Raw genomic sequence first — 20470 nt, 5'->3', positions numbered from 1 at the left:
TCCAATGAATAACAGTTTTGTATTTTAATACTACTTGTACGTGTGAGTTTCTAAACTATCAAACATTGGAAGAGAAGCTTAAGAAAATTACCATTTTATTTGGATAATATGAATTACTCAGGTTGTCCTTATTGCATATTAACTAGTTTTTGAATTTTAAATACTGCTTTTTTGTATAGGAAAAACAGAGACAATTACATAGACATTTATATAAAGAAGATTCAATCATAAGTATATAAATATGGTACTTTTAGAAAATGTGATCTGATAAATTATGCATAATTCTATGAGATAATTTTTCATTATCAACAAACTAGTTTTGTTTTAAGAATTACACTGATGGTTGAGATTATGGTACAAAAGTCTTCATTGTTTACTACGGTTCATTTCTATTTTTAAATGCTAGTTTTATTGCTGTGCATACTGCCAAATATTATAGATGTCCATGTGTTTTATGTATAAGTATATAAAACACTGCTACTTAATCCATATCTGAAATTTTTATTGAAAAGTGCAACTTCTATAAATAATCATTCCATGGGTATTTGTTCATGAATTTCTAATTGAGTAAATTAATGGTTAGAACAAAGATACATCTGTATAAAGACAAATTCAACACAAATGAATCGACTATTCTGTTATTTAAACTCTCAAAAGAATTGTGATGAAATTTATGTGAAGTGTACCAAGATTTTATTTCTAATGCTTAATTTTTGAATTCCAAAGAGAATTTTAAAATTGAAAATCAAAATTTTCAATTACTGGGCTAGTTTAAAGAGAGTGAGACATACTTTTATCATGTTATCCCTACTTAGACAAATAGCTCTGTGACACATGATCAGTGTAGCCACAGGAAAACTGAACTGTGGCTGCTGCCACCTCTGAAATTCAATAAATAAAATGCAGCCATTGCCTAAGAGTCTGTAAGTCTGGCACCTTTGAAATAATTACATCCCATTAAATACTCCATTTGTTGTCTGTCTTTGATCATGAAATCAGAAAATGTGCATTTCCATAGCAACTTACTTAGGCCTCAGACACTGGGCCAGCTCAGGTATCATTTGTGTGCACAGAGGTGAACTTGTACCTCTAGGTGTTCTAGGTTGACAGTAGGGTCACTGAGAGTTACCTGCTCCCACAACTTTGTCAATGGATATGTTGGCGGAGTCCAATTCCTTAGCAAACTCATGAACCGCTTGTGAAGGGTCTTCATACGTATGTGGGTCCACGTAAGTCCGGAGACCTGGAAGTTTCACTGTTTAAAGAAAGGAAGGAAGGCATCATTGTAGCAAGATTTATAAAACTTTTACTGAGCAAATTTTATGATAACATTGTTGACTAAAACATTGTTGGCTAACAAAATCTCTATCCCAAAAAGGCACACGGATCTTCAGTTTATTCTGTGATATCATAGAAACTGATAGGGATGTTGGCATAAGTGTTGAAATTTTTTTAAAAAATTTGTCTGTGGTGAAACATAAAGAGGAAATGCAATCAGGGGTTTCTCTGCAAAATCACTTGAAAGAAAATGGATACCCAAAAAACCAGATCTAAAGAAGGAAGATGATCTTGAATTGAGAAGATTGATTAATTACTACCAATAGCACAATAGCCAAGATGTTGTGTGCATTTCTTTTTTATTTATTGTTTTATGATTCATATGGGCACACAAGGCTTGGGTCATCTCTCCCCCATGCCCCCATCCCCTCCCTTATCACCCACTCCACCCCCTCCTTCTTCCCGCCACCCCCTCAATACCCAGCAGAAACTATTTTCCCCTTATCTCTAATTTTGTTGAAGAGAGAGTATAAGCAATAATAGGAAGGAACAAGGGTTTTTGCTGGTTGAGATAAGGATAGCTATACAGGGAGTTGACACACATTGATTTCCTGTGCGTGGGTGTTACCTTCTAGGTTAATTCTTTTTGATCTAACCTTTTCTCTAGGTCCTGGTCCCCTTTTCCTATTGGCCTCGGTTGCTTTAAGGTATCTGCTTTAGTTTCTCTGCGTTAAGGGCAACAAATGCTAGCTAATTTTTTAGGTGTCTTACCTATCCTCATCCCTCCCTTGTGTGCTCTCACTTTTATCATGTGCTTAAAGTCCAATCCCATTGTTGTGTTTGCCCTTGATCTAATGTCCACATATGAGGGAGAACATACGTTTTTGGTCTTTTGGGCCAGGCTAACCTCACTCAGAATGTGTGCATTTCTGATTGTGATTCCTACCAACACTGTAATAATACATATTTACTGCAATGTAATAGCTGACAATAAGACAAAGTAAATGAAGAAATTTCATAAGGCAGAGGAGTGGCTATAATTATAAATAAATTAATTAAAAAATATAAAAAGGCATATTTTCTACAATATTGCTTTATCAACATTCACAATAAAATTTCCCTGCATGAATTACAGAGCTAGCTTAAATTCTACATATATATGTATACATATGTATACATATACATATATATGTATATACATATATACATATGTGTGTATATGCTTATACATATGTATATACATACACACACATATATGTATGCTGATATCTGTATACATCCCTGACATGTTATCAATAAATTGAAGCTTTCTTGTATCATTTTTCAACTTTACTAAAAGCAATATGAGTATTTTCTACAAGGTTAGTAATGGTGGTAAATGATTCTAAAAGTAATCATGTGTATAATTTATTAGATGAATCCTCCTTTATATATATTTATTAAATTATTCTAAAAGTGAAAATATTTCATGACATTCTGTAATTAAAATAACAGAAAAATGACATAGACAAATCACACTGTATTTGATTTAACATTAATGAACTCACCATCACTTGGAAAAATAATTCTAATAAGAGATCATTTGAAATGTTCAATTAACTTTTTCTAAAAGAAAGCTAAATTTTCAAAAAGGGACCTAATGTCAAATTAATTTCATAAATATGCTCTAATAGCAAAAAACATTGCAATTTAATCTACCTAGGATATCTGCTCATTGATTATGATTTATTGATTGATTATGATTTAAACCTTGGTAATACTGATAAGATCCCTTTATTGTGGGACATGATTATCAGTTATATTTGTTTTTCCTTCATTACACTAAATTGTCAAAGGATTTTTTTCTCATAACAAAGTCAGACATTATAGCTTCCATTAAATCTCTCTGGCAGAAGAAAAACTGACCACAGTATTGACCAAAGATTCATCCAGCAGTGGTCCTGGATGGCCTCCATTACAGTGAAGATTAGGTCAATACTCCAGGATTTCAGAGTTTGTATTAACAAATGATCAGTTTCTTGAATTGCAAGACAATTTCATGAATTCTATGAATTTGTTATAATTCTATGATTTATTATAATTCAGTTCCTATGAAAGTTTCAAATAAAGAAACAGATGTAAAAATAAATAGGTTATTAAAAAATGCTGCTGGCAGAGATGGGAGGTAAAAATTGCACTTTCTACAGCTACCTCTGCAGATGATTGACACATCACAATAGGAATGGGATGGTGACGGAGGAAAGCACAGGTGGAGAATGTAGAAAAAAGGCTAATCCTCTCCCTGTTTCCACCTCCTGCCTACCTATTACTATAGCCTCCAGTCTAAGGCCAAGTGTGAATAATTTGAAAAGATACCATGATCTAGTGCATCAACATCAACAGAAGTAGGGAAATTTAAGTACTGTCCTTTGCTTTGGGTGAATTGAGAGTGGAGGAGTTTTTCAAGCAGCAATTCCAATTTTTGGAACTTTTCTATATTGAATAGTATAGCTAAAAGTACAAGCAATCCTGAGAGAAAGCTCTTAGAAACTTGGTATTCAAGTGTCTGTTACATAGTTTGTGTTCAATAAACGATAGTAATTAGTGCCCTAATTAGTGTTTTCATTGTTAAAAGTGTTTATTAACAATTTTTTTTCACTCCTGCACTGGAGGGTTTCATACATGCTGGGCATGCTAGCCTGCTTCTAACATTGAGACATATCCAGCCCTACTTCAATTATTAACTGCATTGAGGTTTCCTGGTTTTAGAATTTGGGCTCAGAAGTGCCCTTTCTATTGAGCTCACAGATCAACTTGCATACTTCTTTCATGTAATCGTTATTCCTTTCTATAAAACAGATGGCAGAGTCATCCCTTACTACAGAGGTCTATTATACTTTATTATTTCACTAAAATGACTTCTAACTATCAATTAAAAAACCTTACCCTTAAAACAAGAAGCACACTGAGGAAAGTAATTGTACATTTCCTTCCTTGGAATAAGAAAAACTGAGGTGTAACCACGGAGTTACTAAAGTAGATTAGGAAGTAAAATCTTGTTATTACCTTTTAATGAAGACTCACTTCAGATTAACGAAGCGATGATGTTTTAATTTGCCTGTTATATATTTAACAGTATAGAAAAAGAATGCAGCATTCCTTTTCAGGGGCATAAGGCAAAAGTGAGTACTTTTTGGTAACTTATTAAAAATGTTTTACCTTGCTAACATTTTAAAGAAAATACTAGAGGGGATTTTCTGGCATTATAATTTACAAAAAGTACGAAATGAGATGTCAAATGCAATGTCTCAAATATTTTAAATAAACATTGGCTTTAAAAAAGTCTCAAATGTGCTTTAGAGTTTAGAATAAGCTCTAGAGGATGTATGCATTAGTAAATAATCTGAAACTTAGATAATCATTCCCCTAAAAAATTTCATCCTAAGTAATTCTCTCCTCTATTAATTAAAATAGGGTGAATTGCTTTTCCATTCATATGACATCTGGGGGAAAATTATAAACATAAATGCACATGCACACAGCTAAAACAGTCTGTTCACTGTAGGAGCTTTGGCTGCCGATCTTTAACTGCTCACCTTGTAGGTTCTGGGAACCAGAAGATTCAGGCTGAAAGGCACATAATCCCTTCACAGCAATAATTAAGGGCAACATACAGAGTAACTGGGCTCTGTCATGAAAACCAGATAATAAACACGTGCACACGTGTTAAGCTGAACTACTTTACAGCTCGTTCTGTGCAAACACAATAATTTACATTTCCATTTTACCAGCATGAGTTGCCCTAAGGATAGCAAAAATGTAAAAAGGTCCAGCCAGAGAGGGCAAGGGGACAGGATCTTAAGAGGTGAAACACATTTCTTTCCTTTTGAAGCAATATTATAGGATTTGTAACAAGGCTGCAGGGAATAGTTCATAGCTAGAGCTTTTTAAAGTAATACCAAATAAAGGTCTGAAATAAACCAGCTGTAGTATTGAGAGGCAGAAAGTTTATGATGGGCATGTAAATTTCTTTACGTTTTGAAGTTAGGATAAAATGTATAGCCTCTTGTTTGTTTATCATGAGGATATTGTGTGTTGAAAATTTTAACAAACTCCACCACAAAGCAAACAGCAAAATAGATGCGGGAGAGCTCCAAGAAAGAACTCTCTTAGAATTCACACACAGAAATTTATCAAGGCTCCATATTCAAAAGACTTATAATTCCCATAAAAATAACTAAGTCAGCAGGGTCTCACTCTAAAGATAGAACATTTACATTCATTGTCCACCTCAACTCAAAGGATTTAAACCACAAGAATGCAATTGCTCTGACCAGTTTATGCATGAGGTTTGTGACATAGTTTTTTGTGGGCCCATGAAATAAAAGAAGACAGATATCCTGCAATTTATTCATGTACTCTTAAAACTTTTGAGTTGATAACTTAACTAAACTGGGTTGTGGGATACTGACATTAAGAAGGTGGTATCTTGGTTTTTTTTATTATAAAATGAATTATTCTATAACAGTGAGGCAGTGAGACAGACAGAACAAATACTATTTCTGCACACACCTGAGTTGTTTTCATGTCATATCAATACATGTTCTTTATTTTATTTAATTTTTTGATTCTTTTTTATTATCATATTATTGTACTGTGGATATGTTGTGGCATTTATAAAAGTTCTTACAATATATCATAGTTGAATTTATTTCCTTTATCATTCTTCACACCCCCCTCTCCATTCCTGGAATAGTTTCAACAATTCCCATTTTTCCATTTATATACATGAATACATAATAATTCCAGCAAACATCATATCAACATACATTTTTCAATCATTCTTTTCTTTCTTTTTTTCCAAGCTATGGTATACTTCCTAAATGTTAGCAAAAGATGATCAAGTTTTTTACTTGATTTATGACCAAAGTTACCATTTTTAGATGCGAATCCAATGGCTGATAGGAATGTTGGTTTGAAAATAATTTTAAAAGACATTTGTAAATGCCAAAGATAGCAATGATTACCAGACTACATTAGTTATACTGAGATATTTTAGAGTGCATGGTCTTCGTGCTAATTTCTATGAGAACACGCTGTTCCTCGTAAGTGCACTGATTAGTAATTGCCACACTGAGCTGAACCATAGTTTGGAAAAGCAAAACACATGGAATGATTTGTTTCACTAAGACAAAAAAAAAAAAGTCTTTTTGTTAAATGTAAACACTGTTACCTAAAAGGGTGTTTCTTTTAAAAATTATTTAAAAAGAGGCCAAATTGGTTGGTATTAAACTAGGCAGGAAACATTCTGGCTTTCCTACCAATTAGATATCACGCAACTCCAAATAATCAATTTATCCTAAGGGCTCTTTCCTGGTTGGTTGACAAAATGGAGTAAGGCATTTCACATAAACAGAGCTTGTTTATATTTACTTGGCAGCTGGGAAAGAGAAAAGTCTCCTATTTTGATTTTAGAAAAGGACTAGTAATAAGGGAACGTAAGACACGCTTTGCATTTCAGCCACGCAGAGCAGACTGCAGTTCATACTACCATCATGTGCACTATTTGAATATGAACCACAGGTTACCCTTCAGTTTAACTTTCAGCATGCTGAAATGCAGCCATGTAAAAATTGCTTAATGCAGAGCCATGAATCTCCTTCTCCTTCTAAAATAAATTTAATTTACTCATTTTTTTCCCATAAAAGTACTTTTGAATTCTTTTCATCAAAGGGAAGTTTTCCAATTGTAAATCAAACACTTTAAAACTAAATTGTTAAAACAGAGTTTAGAAACTTAACTTACAATGCCCATTCCCAAAGTGAAGTCTTTTTTCATCTCCACCATGTTTTGACTTGTTATAACCACAGAACCTGGAGGCAAATCAAAGGAAAAAAAACATATAAAAGAGAAGACATGCATATGACAATTAACTGTGCTCAAATATGCAAAGCACAAAAAAATAAAGCTTTTTCATAAAACAATTAAATGCTTTAGTGAAAGTTTATTGACTTCATATTTTTAAATCCTCAACAGAAAGACTCTTTCTGGGGACCCTGGAAAGCTGCCTAATGAGGAGATAGGTAGACTTGTTTTCCTACTGTGCAGACCCCTCCTGTTCAGTTTTTATAATGGCATTAGAATGTGTTTATAGTATTTTTAACAACTACTGTTGGAATGAAGGATGAAGTCTTCATTACTAAGGATTAGTGCTGCACAGTGTTAACAGTGTTTGGGGTTGAGAAAGTGTTAAGGAATCTGGGGTTATTTGAAGAGTGAAAGAATAATTGGTAAAAGAAGGAAGAAACTAGAAGTGGGGTCAAAAGAGATGTGGTATGTGTTAGAGGTGGGACAAGAACTAATGAAGAAAAGAAAATGAAAACTAAGATGAAAAAAATAGAATGGAAGACAAAAGAAGGGCCTTCAGAATACAAGTAGAGACATTTTTATTTGTTAAAATACTTCAATGTCCACATTGTTCAAATTTTAAGAGCAATCAAAGGCAGCAAGGAAACCAATAATGAAAGTAAACAGAACTCACCTCCCAATCAAAACATAAATGACAACTGTGAGGAGAATAATTGCTATCACTGCTGAAATGGCGATCATCACCACTTGGCTATTTTCACCAGAGATAGAGAAAGCTGTGAAGTTGAAGAGAAAAAAATAAGAAAAGAAGGGGCATTACCATATCATAATTAACATCTACATGGCAGAGACGGTAGATTAAGTCCAATATTCTGCTTGTACCTGAAATGTGGTTTAATGCTTAATTTCAGTGTTGAAAATATTTTTCATTTGATGTAAAAATAAAGATCTTTCCCATAACTATGCTTGAAATTTTAACCTAATTCATAAATGAAATTAATATTTTATGATAGTTCAAATACTCTGTTCCAACATCATCAATCGACATTACTTGAAAGCCTCCTGTGTGAAATATGCTAGCCTGGTTTTCTCTGACCCCAGTGGCAAGAAACTCACTGGATGAATCAGCAGTTATAAGAGAAATACCGTGAACAGGCAGAGAATTCCCAGTGTGAAATAATGAATGCCTTCTAATTAAGCTTCTTTTTCCTCCCGTATCTGTATTTGTTTAAAAAGCAGTGCTTCATTTGTAACAATATAGATGAAACTGGGGGACATTATACTAAGCGAAATCAGCCAGAGACAAATACTTCATGTTCTCACTTATATGTAAGTCAAACTTGAGGAAGTAGGGAGGAGTCTCCATTAACAGAGACTGAAAAGGGGGAGAGGATGGGAACACAGAAAAACTGACAAAAGGATACAAAGCTCCAGTTACACAGGAATAAGTTTTCAAAATCTGTTCCATAGGAAAGTGATCATAGCTAAAACTGTATATTTGTATTTTTGAAGATTTTAATTATTCTCACTACAAAGAGTGATGTAAAGTGATAGATATGTTAGTTAGATTGATATAATCATTTTACAGCCCATACATTTTTCTAGACACATTGTACTATCTAAGAATATGCAATTATTAGTCAGTTACAAAAATAAATTAAAAAAGAGAAAACTTGAAATAATATTGATCACATACCACCAATATGCCTCAACACACAGCACAAACAACTCTCTCTGCAATTTGTCTTTGTAAATGACTCCATCATTCATTCATCCACTCAGAGAAGAGGTTAAAAAAAAAAAAAAAGTCCCAGGAGCTAAATCTGGCCCACCACCAGTTTTTGTAAAGCTCATGAGCTTTGAAAGGGTGTACATTTTTTTTAATGGGTGTAAAAAGTCAAAAGAACAAAATTTTGTGACATGGGAAAATTCTATGAAATTCAAATTTCAGTATCCATAAATAAAGTTTTATTGGAACACGGACACAATCCTTTTTGTACAACTGATTTTATACTAGGAGTAGTAGCAACAAAGACTATATGTACACAAAGACTAACACATTTATCAGGCTCATTATAGAAAATGTTTCTTGAAACTTGACCCAGACCATTGCTTGTCAAATTTAAATGTACACACAAACCATTTGGGGATCTTTTTGAAAAATTAGTTTCTGATTCAGTCAGTCTGAATTGGGGCTGAGATTGTACATTTATTATGAGCAACCAGGTGATGTTGCTGCTTATTGCAGACCACAATGTTTTGAATGGCAAAGATCTAGACTATAAATATGAAGTTTCCTTGTCCTTTTCCTCTCCTGATCACTTCACACTCAAATTAATCACAAAACCCTCTAAAATATAGTCCCTATAATAATATAGTCCTAATTGGTCTTTATTTGCTTTCCTATCTTTTACCTTGTCACCTAAGTATTCCTATTAAAACATGAATTTGACTGTGTACCCCTAAGCATAAAATCTTTGCCTGCTTTTCTCTCATTTTCAAGGAAATTCTATAGCAGGGCAAATAAACTTCTTAGGATCATTTTCCTGTTTAAACCCTGAGCATCATCTGCAACAAACCCCATAAGATTTTGAATCTCTAGACTTTCTAAACTACATGCAGTTTCTGGGACAGCCCTCATAGGCTCATTTGTGTATGCTGGTCTTATAGTAAATGATGATTGAACCCATGAACAAATCATGACTGAAAAGAAAAGCAGAAAGGATAGGTATTGGAATGTTATCACCTCACCAAGACCAACACTGCATCTTTAATCCTATTACATCTAAGTTTGGAGTATTTTCTCCAAATCAGGTAGTCTTAAGGGTAATTAAATGATAGAGATAAGAAACATGGCAGATAGGCTGTTAGAAATTTCCTAAGCATCTGCAGAAAGAGCTCAAAGTGTGACAGGATGGCATACTATAACATAAACTGTTGCAAGCACTTTATTCAGTGCTACTAGCATAGGATTGTTTACACTAGTAAGGGAGTGCCAGCCTGGCTGCTGCCAAGAGTGCAGTGAGCAGACAGCCTCCAGCTGCTACATCTTCAGGACCACTTCAGCCTTCAAGGTGGTGACTAACTGGGGAGGGACAGGAGTACAGGCATCTACATGGAGCCACACCTAATGCAGGACTCTTCAAATGTGCTCTCCATTTGCATGGCTGAGACTCTTGAATTGCAGTTTGGGGCTCTTCCTCCCCAGGCTTTTCCTTTTTCCCTCTTTCTTTTCATACTTGATAGACATACTTCTGTCTGCAGCTCTGCTTGTCCACCTCTGCTCCATTACCCTTTTAACTTCTTAGGTATTTCCCCATTAAGCTATTGCTCCAGAAATTCCATCTTGGCATCTGTTTCCCAGAACACCTGACCTACATATCTCTATCTATCAGGAACAGATCTGTGAATAGTTTATAAAACAGTATAGCCCAGTATTTAAAAAAAAGTTCTGTTAACATATAGTGTATTAAACTAGAATTTCTCTGCATTTTCCCCTAGCTCTAAATATATGCGAATCTCAGAGATTAACGAAAACACATAACCAAATTAAAAGCAGTGAAAACATGATGAGAGACACTCGTGAATCCTAATTTAATTGTCCCAGGGCTCATCTTCTTGGATGGTAGCAGGCGATAGAATCCTCCAATACTAAAGCTCACCTTTATATTTTAGTCTTTTATTCATTAATTATCTGCATCTTTAAGTTATGGACTATTTATTTAAACACAAAGTACCTATATGTTGTTATGGTTTCTCCTTCAAAACATCATGTTAGTAACTTCATCCCTAATGCGATAGTGTTGGAAGATGGCCTCACTCGAAGTGTTTAGGTCATGAGGGTTCTGCCTCCATGAATAGGTTAATGTCTTTAGACAAAGGGCTTGCAGGAGTGTGTTTGCACTCTTTTCTGCCCTGGGAGGATACCACACTCATCCCTTTTTGCCCTTCCACCTTCTACCACATGAGGGTGCATCAAAAAGGCCATCATCAGACACTAGATGCTACTCCCTTGATCTTTGATCTTAGACATCTCAGTTTATAGAACTGTGAAAAACAAATTTGTATTCATTATACATTATACATTATTTATTGTTAGATATTTTGTTGCAGCAATTAAAAAAAAACAGATCTAGCTAATATACTGTCCCTCCTCAAACACATACCACATAAACACTGAATGCTTACTATACCACATAATATTTAAGCACTTTGGTAACAAAAGCTAATTTAATCAATATAACTGTATTGGATTATACCCATGATCCCAGTTTTCAGGCAGGAAAACTGTAACACAGAGCATTGAAGTGACTTGCCAAGGTCATTCTTCTACATGCCAATGGACTCCAAAGTTCTTACTCTTAGCTCTTCCACTGTTCCTGGCTATGACATAAAGCACACACCCTGAATTCAGCTTCTGCCCATTGACAGTTTCCAGGCAATTGATTTGTCTACTTTCCTAAGCATGCCTGTTACGGTTTGGATATAAAGTGTCCCCTAGAAGGGTCATGTGTTGAAGGCATAGTCTCAGTTGGTGGTATTATTGAGAGACAATTGGATCATGAGAGGTATAAACTGATCAAGTCATTAATCCATTAATGGATTCTTAATTTGTAAACCAGGTTGTGGGGCTAATTGGAAGAAATAGTTCGCTGGGGGTAAGCAGTGAGAGGCTGTTATGTCCCTGGCCTTTCTCTGTCTGTCTGTCTCTGCTTCTTGGCTGTCATGAGATAAGCAGCTTTCCTCCAACATGCCTTGCCACCTTGATGTTCTGCCTCAACACTTAAGGCCCATGACAGTGGAGCCAGATGAACATGGGCTGAAACCTCTCCATCTGTGAGCTGAAATATAATTTTCTTCCTTTAAACTGGTTCTCCTGAGTATTTGTTGCAGTAAGAAAAAGGTAACAAATACAATGTCTTATGGTTTGCACTTCTTCCTTTGGCAGAAGCTGTGTTTACTATAGGAAAATCCTTTTATTTTTCTGAACTCGGTGCTGTCTGTGGGCTTTAGTTTTGCATCGTGTGTGTGTGTGTATGTGTGTGAGAGAGAGAGGCAACACTGGATCAGGACTCCAAAACTAAGACATTCTAGTTTCATTGCTCTCATTTACTTACTAGATATGCAAACGCTGAATGACACACGACTCTGTGTCCTAGATTGTATAAAAGGAATTCACTGTATCTAAGTAGGTTACAAAGCAGAAACAAATGAAATATTTGTAAAAATGCTTCATATATTGTAATATAAAAGCATGAAATCTAGAATCAGACCAATCACCTATCTGTGTGATTTGGGGAGGTTACTTATTTAATTCCTTTATGCTCATTTCCTCACCTACAAAAAAAGAATTAATAATGAGTGTGAAGTACTGACATACAATAAATAAGATATTGTAATGCAATTAAATTATGCAATGTGCCTCCCTATCTTTTATATAAACCAAAATTAGAAAATATTATCTAACCAAAGCTGATTTTTGTATGAACCAAAATCAGAAAATATTATCTAACCAGTACTCTAATAAGAAATGTTCATGTTATGAATAAAATGTTGTCACAGAATCATTAAAAATAAAAAGTAGCCAAAAAAGCAAACCATTAAATCAAAGGAGTCTTTTTGTATCTTTTACATATTAGCATTAAACAAGACTTATGTCTCTAGCATTTTTCTATTTGTATCACTTTGACTTGAAAAACTAGAATGAAGGTTGATTTTTTTAATTTCCTGCTAAGATAAAAGGATATAAGGAAATTAAGAAGGTGAATATGGTTGATGTACTCTCTGTACAAGAGTGAATATAGAAGTTTTAAACCTGTTGAAATCACCATAAGAAAGGGACTAAGGTAGAAAGAAGAAAAATAGACAAGCTGAACCAATTCAGGTTATAATACATATATACATGGAAATGTCACAGGAACCTCTCTGCTTAACTATTTCAAACAAAAATTTTGGTTTCTTTTTTTTTTTTTTCACAAAATCAGACAACAGGAGGGTGGAACAGTCCTGCCTGGTAGGACATATGTGTTATATTGTAAGAACATTTGTGGATGCCCCAGTACACTCCCACTTACCACAACGATAAAATAGAAAAAATAGTAAAAAGGATGTTTACTTTTTATTTTTTCCATTTTAATTTTTATTCTATAAGAATTCAGTGAAGAAGTCAAGAATAAGTTGATTTGCTAAAAAATCAAGCCATACAACTTAACTTTTTGATTTAATAAAGAGCAGAAAGAGATAAAGTTCATATTTTTCTTGTTATCCTTTTTTTCCTCTTGCAATCAATGCATTGCAAGAATTTTTTTCTACCTTTCCTTTCCTTTCTTCTTATCTTAAACTTCTATTCCTTCCTTCCTTCCTTCCTTTCTCTCTCTCTCTCTCTCTCTCTCTCTCTCTCTCTCTCTCTCTCTCTCTCTCTTTCTTCTTGTGCTTGGGATCTGACACAGGAACTCATATATGCCAATCAAGTGCCCTACCTCTGGGCTATATCCCAGCCCCTAAATTGAGATTTCTTTCTTTTTATTTTAACTCCTTTTGTTATCATACATAAAAAATTACAAAATAATGGATTTCATTGTGACATTTTCATGCATGCATATGCAACATATTTTGATGGTATTCATTGTATATTTGCTAAACTTCAGATACTGGGACCTCATAGAAGCTCATGTATAAATATCCAACTCAAAGTGTCTGTGGCAAATCTGGAATTACATTGAAATTCTGAATTTGTTGATTTTGCAAATTTTCCTATCACATAAGGTTAAGTGCTGATCATTGTCACACAGCTTAGATATTCCAATATCCTAATTTCTCCCATTAGATATCATAAACAATTTCTTTTCCTATTTATGTGATTTGGGATCTTCCCTTGAAATTCAAGTATAGATTTTGTTCTTGCTGGTAACTCAAATACGTATTCATAAATTGAATATTTATAGTCATTTCAAAAGGAGAAACTTCCTTTTCACCATTTAAACACTGTAAAAAAGACTTACTAATGTCAACTTGCAATTACATTTTATTATCAAGTTATCTAAAATTTTTAATTCATTTTAAACTTTGCTCACATGGATTTCTATAACACTACACATGTCTTCAGAGTGCTTTCTTCATGCTCATTTCATCACAGGGGGATTAGAATAAGTTTTTAAGGGTATATTTATGTGCTTGAGGATAACAGATTTTTAAGCAGAATTGTCATGGATTCTCTGTGAACTGATGACTTTTAAGAGTATTAGAATCTCAATATCTTGCAGAAGTTACAGCTCATTACTGCGAGCAGTCTTTCCAACTGACAGAAAAGTATGCCATAAAATATTTATTTCATCAGATTAACTTAAGCAGGTTTTTTAAAAATTGCTTTTGGTCAGATGTGCATGTTCCAACTAGGGATGTAATTTGGGCATGAACTATTACCATACCAATAATAATGTGATTTTATGCCAGAAACAAAATATTTAGAAAATAAGGAATATAAGTTCTGGGGAAAACGGCAAATTAGATGGTCAAAAGAGATAACGGTTTCTCTTCAATAGAGTGCTAGGCCCTTTTAGAATAACCTTAGTCTAATGTATATACATCTTTGATCATCCTTCGAGACTATTTTATACCTATGAACTTGGTTTGTAGAAAATTGTTAGTGATGTATATTATTTTCTTATTATAATTACAATGGCAGTTTTTCACTAGAGATACAATTGAATAGAAACAATGATTCTGATTATTACATTTCACTATCCCAATAGGATAGTAACGAGTTCTAATCCTAGGAGCAAATTTGTTCAAGTAGTCTTGATTACCTGAGTATACATGCACACACACACAAATATGTACGTGTATGTGGGAATGTTTCTGTTCAAATTTTCCTTTCAACCAGTCTTATCCTCCTTACTAGTCTCCTCACTAATTAATGAACTAAATAAAACTTTTGAGTTGTATTAATTTTATATTAGTATGATAGTAATGATTATTTTGAAAATTGTATTTTAGCAGATGGCTTTTTAAGTATGAAGTAAATGCATTTGAATACAGAAAAAATTATTAGGAAAATGTTTGCCAATTTTAGACCAATTGTAGCCAAATTCAAAATCAAACAAATAGGTAATCCAAATTGTGAATGTGAATGAAATGAAACATATTCTTAAAAGTCCCTATTTTCTAAGTTATACATAACCAAATGCATTAAAGATTAAAACAAAATTAATATCCTCATAGTAAGTTTCTTCTCTAGCATTCAGTGAATCATGCAATGAACTTGGAACATCAGGACTGGCAGATACTGGAAGCATATTGTTGAATAGTCCCTCAAAAGCAATTAATGGCTAGTAGAACATAGAAACATTCCAAAATTCAGTAGATGCTTGATTTATAAAAAAGGAAAAAGTATATAGACCACACACAAATGCACAGAGATAATGCTATTCAAATTGCTTAACTCACAAGCAAAACACTTTCAATGTGCGGTTAAAGCTTTGCGAGAATAAAGTATCCAACACTTTTTGCAACAGCCCTACCCATACATTCTAAATTGAAATAATACATACAGTCTGGGCTAGTTTCAAACTCAAACTTGCGGCTGTTGGTTCCATATCCAGCTGCTGTTCGGGCTCGAATTTGGAATACATATGTAGTGTCTGGCTTGAGACTATTGATGGTAACGTTGGTGCCTCTTGCCCTCAAAATGGTATAACTTGTCTCTTGTTCCTGCTTTGAGGTAAGAAAAAAGTCATGTCAACATCAAATCTTCGTAATGCTATCGGATGATAAACAATGAACCACTCAAAGTCGATTAGGATTTTAACATAGAGCATGTAATGGGTGAAAAACTCATGTCAATTGTTTCACTGTCTAGATACAATAGAGGAATTTCTTTAAAGATGAAAATATACGGAGCTTTTTTATTTGGGAGGATTTGTGCCCTGTGTATCAGGCAGGAAATGATAGGCTTTGTTCATTCTAGTTACTGAAGATGTAAGTGAAAATAAATTCTCTTTGAAGTAAAAGGTGAAAGAAAGTTTCAAATTGATTCTAAGAATGAACTTACATACAAGAAAATATTCCTTTTAAATAAACCTAACAGGAGTGTCCTTTCAAATCTCAAATAGAAAATATTTCTATTAATCTTAAAATACTAAAAATAAAAAGCTAAGTTTCTATAAGAGGCTCTAATTTTCTCGCTATGACTCTATTTTTATTGCATTTAATTTATATCACTGTCAAACAGCAGGGAGAAATACCTTTAGATCTAAGTCTAGAAACAGTTTCCAAAAAGGAACTTGCATAGGAGTTCACATTGCACATTAATAGCAAAGACTCTATGTCAAGTCTCATTTACAAAAAATGGACTCCACATAGAATTTTTATTTTTTTCTAGATTATGGTAATATGATAATTAAAAATACATTTTAGCTAAAGATGCTGGCTTTGTATCAGAGAGCACTTGAATCACCACATAAAATAATGAAGAGAGTTGAATATATTTATTTTACATAAATAATTATTTCATTCCTTAAAAATTATTAAGCATGTACCAAAAACCAGGTTTTGTTCATTATTATGAATTAAGTAGTCAAGGAAGTTAAATCTTGTGGAACCCAAATTCTAGTAAAACATTCAAAGTATTTTCAAACCTCATGTGTATATTAGGGAGTAATTTTTAATATCATGTCTGCATGCTAAAAATAAGTTTTATAACTTATTTATTAAAGGTAATACTGAATGCATATTCATATCAAATTTAATAATACCTAGGATATCCTGCATTGGTTAAAGTTGTTTGAAAATAATAGTGTATAATTTTTATTTTGTAAGATCATCAATAAATCTTTGGATTTTTATATTGCCAGTATGGTGTGTCATACTTAAAAAAAATAAGATTATCATCTTATGGGTACTAGACTTTACCACAGTGGATGAATGAAAGTTAGAACAAACCTTATCTATACTATGATGTTAGTATAATTAAATGTAGTAGACATCACTTTCTTTTAATGAAAAAGTCATACCTTTTTCATGAAGCAGGAATATGAAGAAAGTTACCTCATACTTGTGATACATATGAAATTTACCAAAGGAAATAACTACATGATACAAAACTATGTGTGGATGTTATGTCTCTTCTGATCCTACAAATGATCTCAAGCTCTAATTATCTATTCTTATGCTGAAGGAAATATATAATACAGGGGAAAACATACCAAATAAGTAATCATAACTGCCAGAATTTAAGACAGGAACCTAATATTTATTAGAAGTGAAGTTGTGGGAAATTCATCTAATGATACTTGATTCTTAATTTTCTTATTCATAAAAGAACACTATCTACTTTCATAAGATTATCGTACTTCTAGTATTTCAATATCATATGCAGAAATATTCTATAAATACAAACTATTATCTAAATTTACAACTTGTTTTTAATTAGCTTTAAGCTACTTTATAAATATTTGCAAATATATTCTGTTCACATTACTAACCATAAAACTATCCAGCTCTGGGGATAAAATTGAATGTATCTTGTTCTCAAACATTTTCATATCTTATAACCAGGGAAGTAAGTGTTAGAGTAATGAAATAACTATCTGGATTCTATATGTAATTAACAAGTACTCACTTTTATAATTGCTTTATTGAACTGCAGTTTTATAATGTGAGGCAAACTTTTCCATCCATCCCCACTTTCTAAATTTCCCTTCACAGAATCAAGAAATATTTTCATTGTCAGTTCAATAATTCATTGTTTTTGTTATTAATGCCAATTCTGCTAACTGAATTAAAAGAAATTTGTATGAATGTGAAGGTCAGAAAATGCTTGAGGCAGTGAACTAAGGAATAGTTCATTAGTAGACTGAGGAATTACTGTAAAATTATTGGTGGAGCAGGTCCTGGTGTGGAAGGACATAGATGTTCTAAGTAACTAGCTTAAGTTTTGGAGTGACATCCTTGATACTACTTTTTGCTATTTCTAAACACCACTCTACCTATAAATCAAAAGGTCACATGACCAGGTTTCTAAATAACACTTACTAGCTATGCCACTGATTTCTTAGCAAGATCACAGCTCATGAGAAAATAGGGCCTTTCCAAACCCAACTCAGCCCTGTAACATTTTCCCCCACCTTTTCATAGTATTTGACCTCATAATCCAATATGATCCCATTAGGGTGTTCGGGTTCTTGCCATGATAAAGAGATGCTGTTTCTGGATGTCCGATCTTTTTTAATCGTCATGACAGGTGATGGAGCTGTGAAGAAACAAAGGGAAGGGAAAGTGGGAAAAAGATAGTTAATGGGAAGGTTGGTGAATAAGAGCAGAAAGAAGGGAACAAGCAAATGGAGTCTATCATTGTTCATATCTTTGGCGAGAAAGCACTATTTCCATTTCCAAGGCTCTTGAATATTAATCTGTCCCCATATACAGCTCCAGCTGGATTATAGCCTTAGTACATGCAAGCCTATGGAAAATGAGCTGAGATTTTTTGCTGCTGGTTGACTAGTGGCAAGTGAGCAGATGTTTTCAATCTGCTACTATAATGTAAGCAATGAAATATATTTGATATATTAAAAAAAGAACAAAACATTAGGACTACTTATTTGTTATAATGTTGCAAAATTATTAGTGCCAGACTCCTCAGCTCATTGATAGCATTTTCATATGCAGCTCTGTAGAAATACTGGAATACATTATGCACAAGAAGTCCATGATATCCACAGGTAATAATAATACTTAGCATATTGTGAAATAGGTATGATTTAGGACATATTGCAGTAGGTCTTGACTTCTGACAAAAATCTCTCATGAATGAAAATATATCAAGGAAACAATAATCTACTTTAAAGTTTTATTTCTTAAAAAAATTTAATAAGGAATATAGGGAAATGACTTCTATGCATTACTTATCTAGATATATATTGATATATTTTATTTGATGATGACTCTGTATTTGGTATGATTTATTATACATTATCAACACTATAGAATATGAACAAAAAATCATCTGTGTGGATCAGATATTAAAAAGTCATCTTCATTTGTAACTGAAGACTAAATGATTTTAAGTGATTTCTTACTTCAAATCCTCCCTTAAAGATAAAAATACACACTGTTCAGCAATGTACTTCAAGCTTCAAATCCCAATATTGGTACATTAGTCAACTGAAATGTCTCACTAGGGTACCATGGCACTATGCCCTAATGGAATGCAGGAAGGCAAATTGCAAACACAAAACAAAAAGGAATTTTTAGAAACTTTAACTGTTGAATTGTTTTCAATGTAGGTTAAAGAACCTACTTTTTAATAAATTTTTCTCAAATCAAGAACTATCTGAATCCTATGAATTTATCTTCCCTAGAAGAGCTAGCAGCACAGGTTCCATATTTGTTGATTTGAGTTTTGATGATTATGGCTTGCTGACATTTGCGTCCAACCTCTTAAACTGTTCCTATCTATGGATGTCTTTCATGGATCTATTTTTCACTTAAATAAATGCTTTCCCTAACTAATTGTGACTTTCACCACTTCAGTTAGAATCCATTGCAATAATTTTTCCATCTTGTTTCTATGATTTATAAAATTCCCATAGGAGCTATTTTGTAATTAAAACTTTGTTACCCTCATGGCCTGAGAATGATGCCTAAATGTTTTGCCAAGGAAAAATGTAGGTTTTGCTCTTCTGATCAAAAATAAATTCATTTTCTTATTTCCACTTTTCTCTTATTAGCAATTAACAACTTTTAATATCATTTACTTTTCATGTTGATTCTTCAGCTATTCAGTATTCTTCTGTTTTCCTTCCCTTATTGGTCTCCTTCCCCATCCCTGTACTTTGCTGTTCTGATGTTGATTATAAGCAAAAGATAAGCTGAAACCTATATATAACAGAAATTAATAACAGAAATGTTGGATATTTGAGAATTATTTTCCTTTTACTTACCCTAATACTTAGAAAAATCATTTCATTTTCCAAAAGCTAATAAAAAATTTGTAGCTCTTAATGACCTGGGAACCAAATTTTGCTTGTCTTACAAGCAATGAAGAAATTCTACTAATTTTTCTGCTGAAGCAAATCCACTGACACAGCAACTTTTAAGGTGTGCTTACAGAACATTTCAAAGAAGCTTGATATTGGAACTCTTTCCTTTTAAATCCATGAGGCCCTATATTTAATTCAAAGCCATCATGAAACTAGTTTATTTTTCCTAATGGTTAAAATATATTTCAAAGAATTTTTGAAAATGAACTAGTTAAAAGCACAGTATGAAAATAATTCATTTCAAAGAACAATTGTGAGGAAGTTTGTATTAACTTGTTAATAAAAACTTTGCAAGTAGTTTTGGGGTC

At 33.2% G+C, this 20470-nt stretch overlaps 1 protein-coding gene across 2 annotated transcripts in view; it reads right to left on the bottom strand.

Moving 5' to 3' along the window:
* The window catches only part of Epha3 (EPH receptor A3), a 343013-nt gene that overhangs the window by 59471 nt on the left and 263072 nt on the right, over positions 1-20470 (bottom strand). Inside the window, exons 6-10 of one of the 2 annotated variants that reach the window (XM_074072942.1) lie at positions 18249-18373; positions 15675-15837; positions 7799-7901; positions 7063-7130; positions 1130-1255 (exon numbers count right to left, since the gene is read on the bottom strand). In XM_074072942.1, coding sequence (XP_073929043.1) covers positions 1130-1255; positions 7063-7130; positions 7799-7901; positions 15675-15837; positions 18249-18373 — 585 coding nt within the window. The remainder of the gene's footprint in view (positions 1-1129; positions 1256-7062; positions 7131-7798; positions 7902-15674; positions 15838-18248; positions 18374-20470) is intronic. The other variant, XM_074072943.1, reaches the window with a different exon arrangement.

Source organism: Castor canadensis, chromosome 5 (assembly GCF_047511655.1).
Source record: "Castor canadensis chromosome 5, mCasCan1.hap1v2, whole genome shotgun sequence".
Taxonomy (NCBI): Eukaryota; Metazoa; Chordata; class Mammalia; order Rodentia; family Castoridae; genus Castor; species Castor canadensis.
This window is presented reverse-complemented; position numbering and strand designations above follow the sequence as displayed.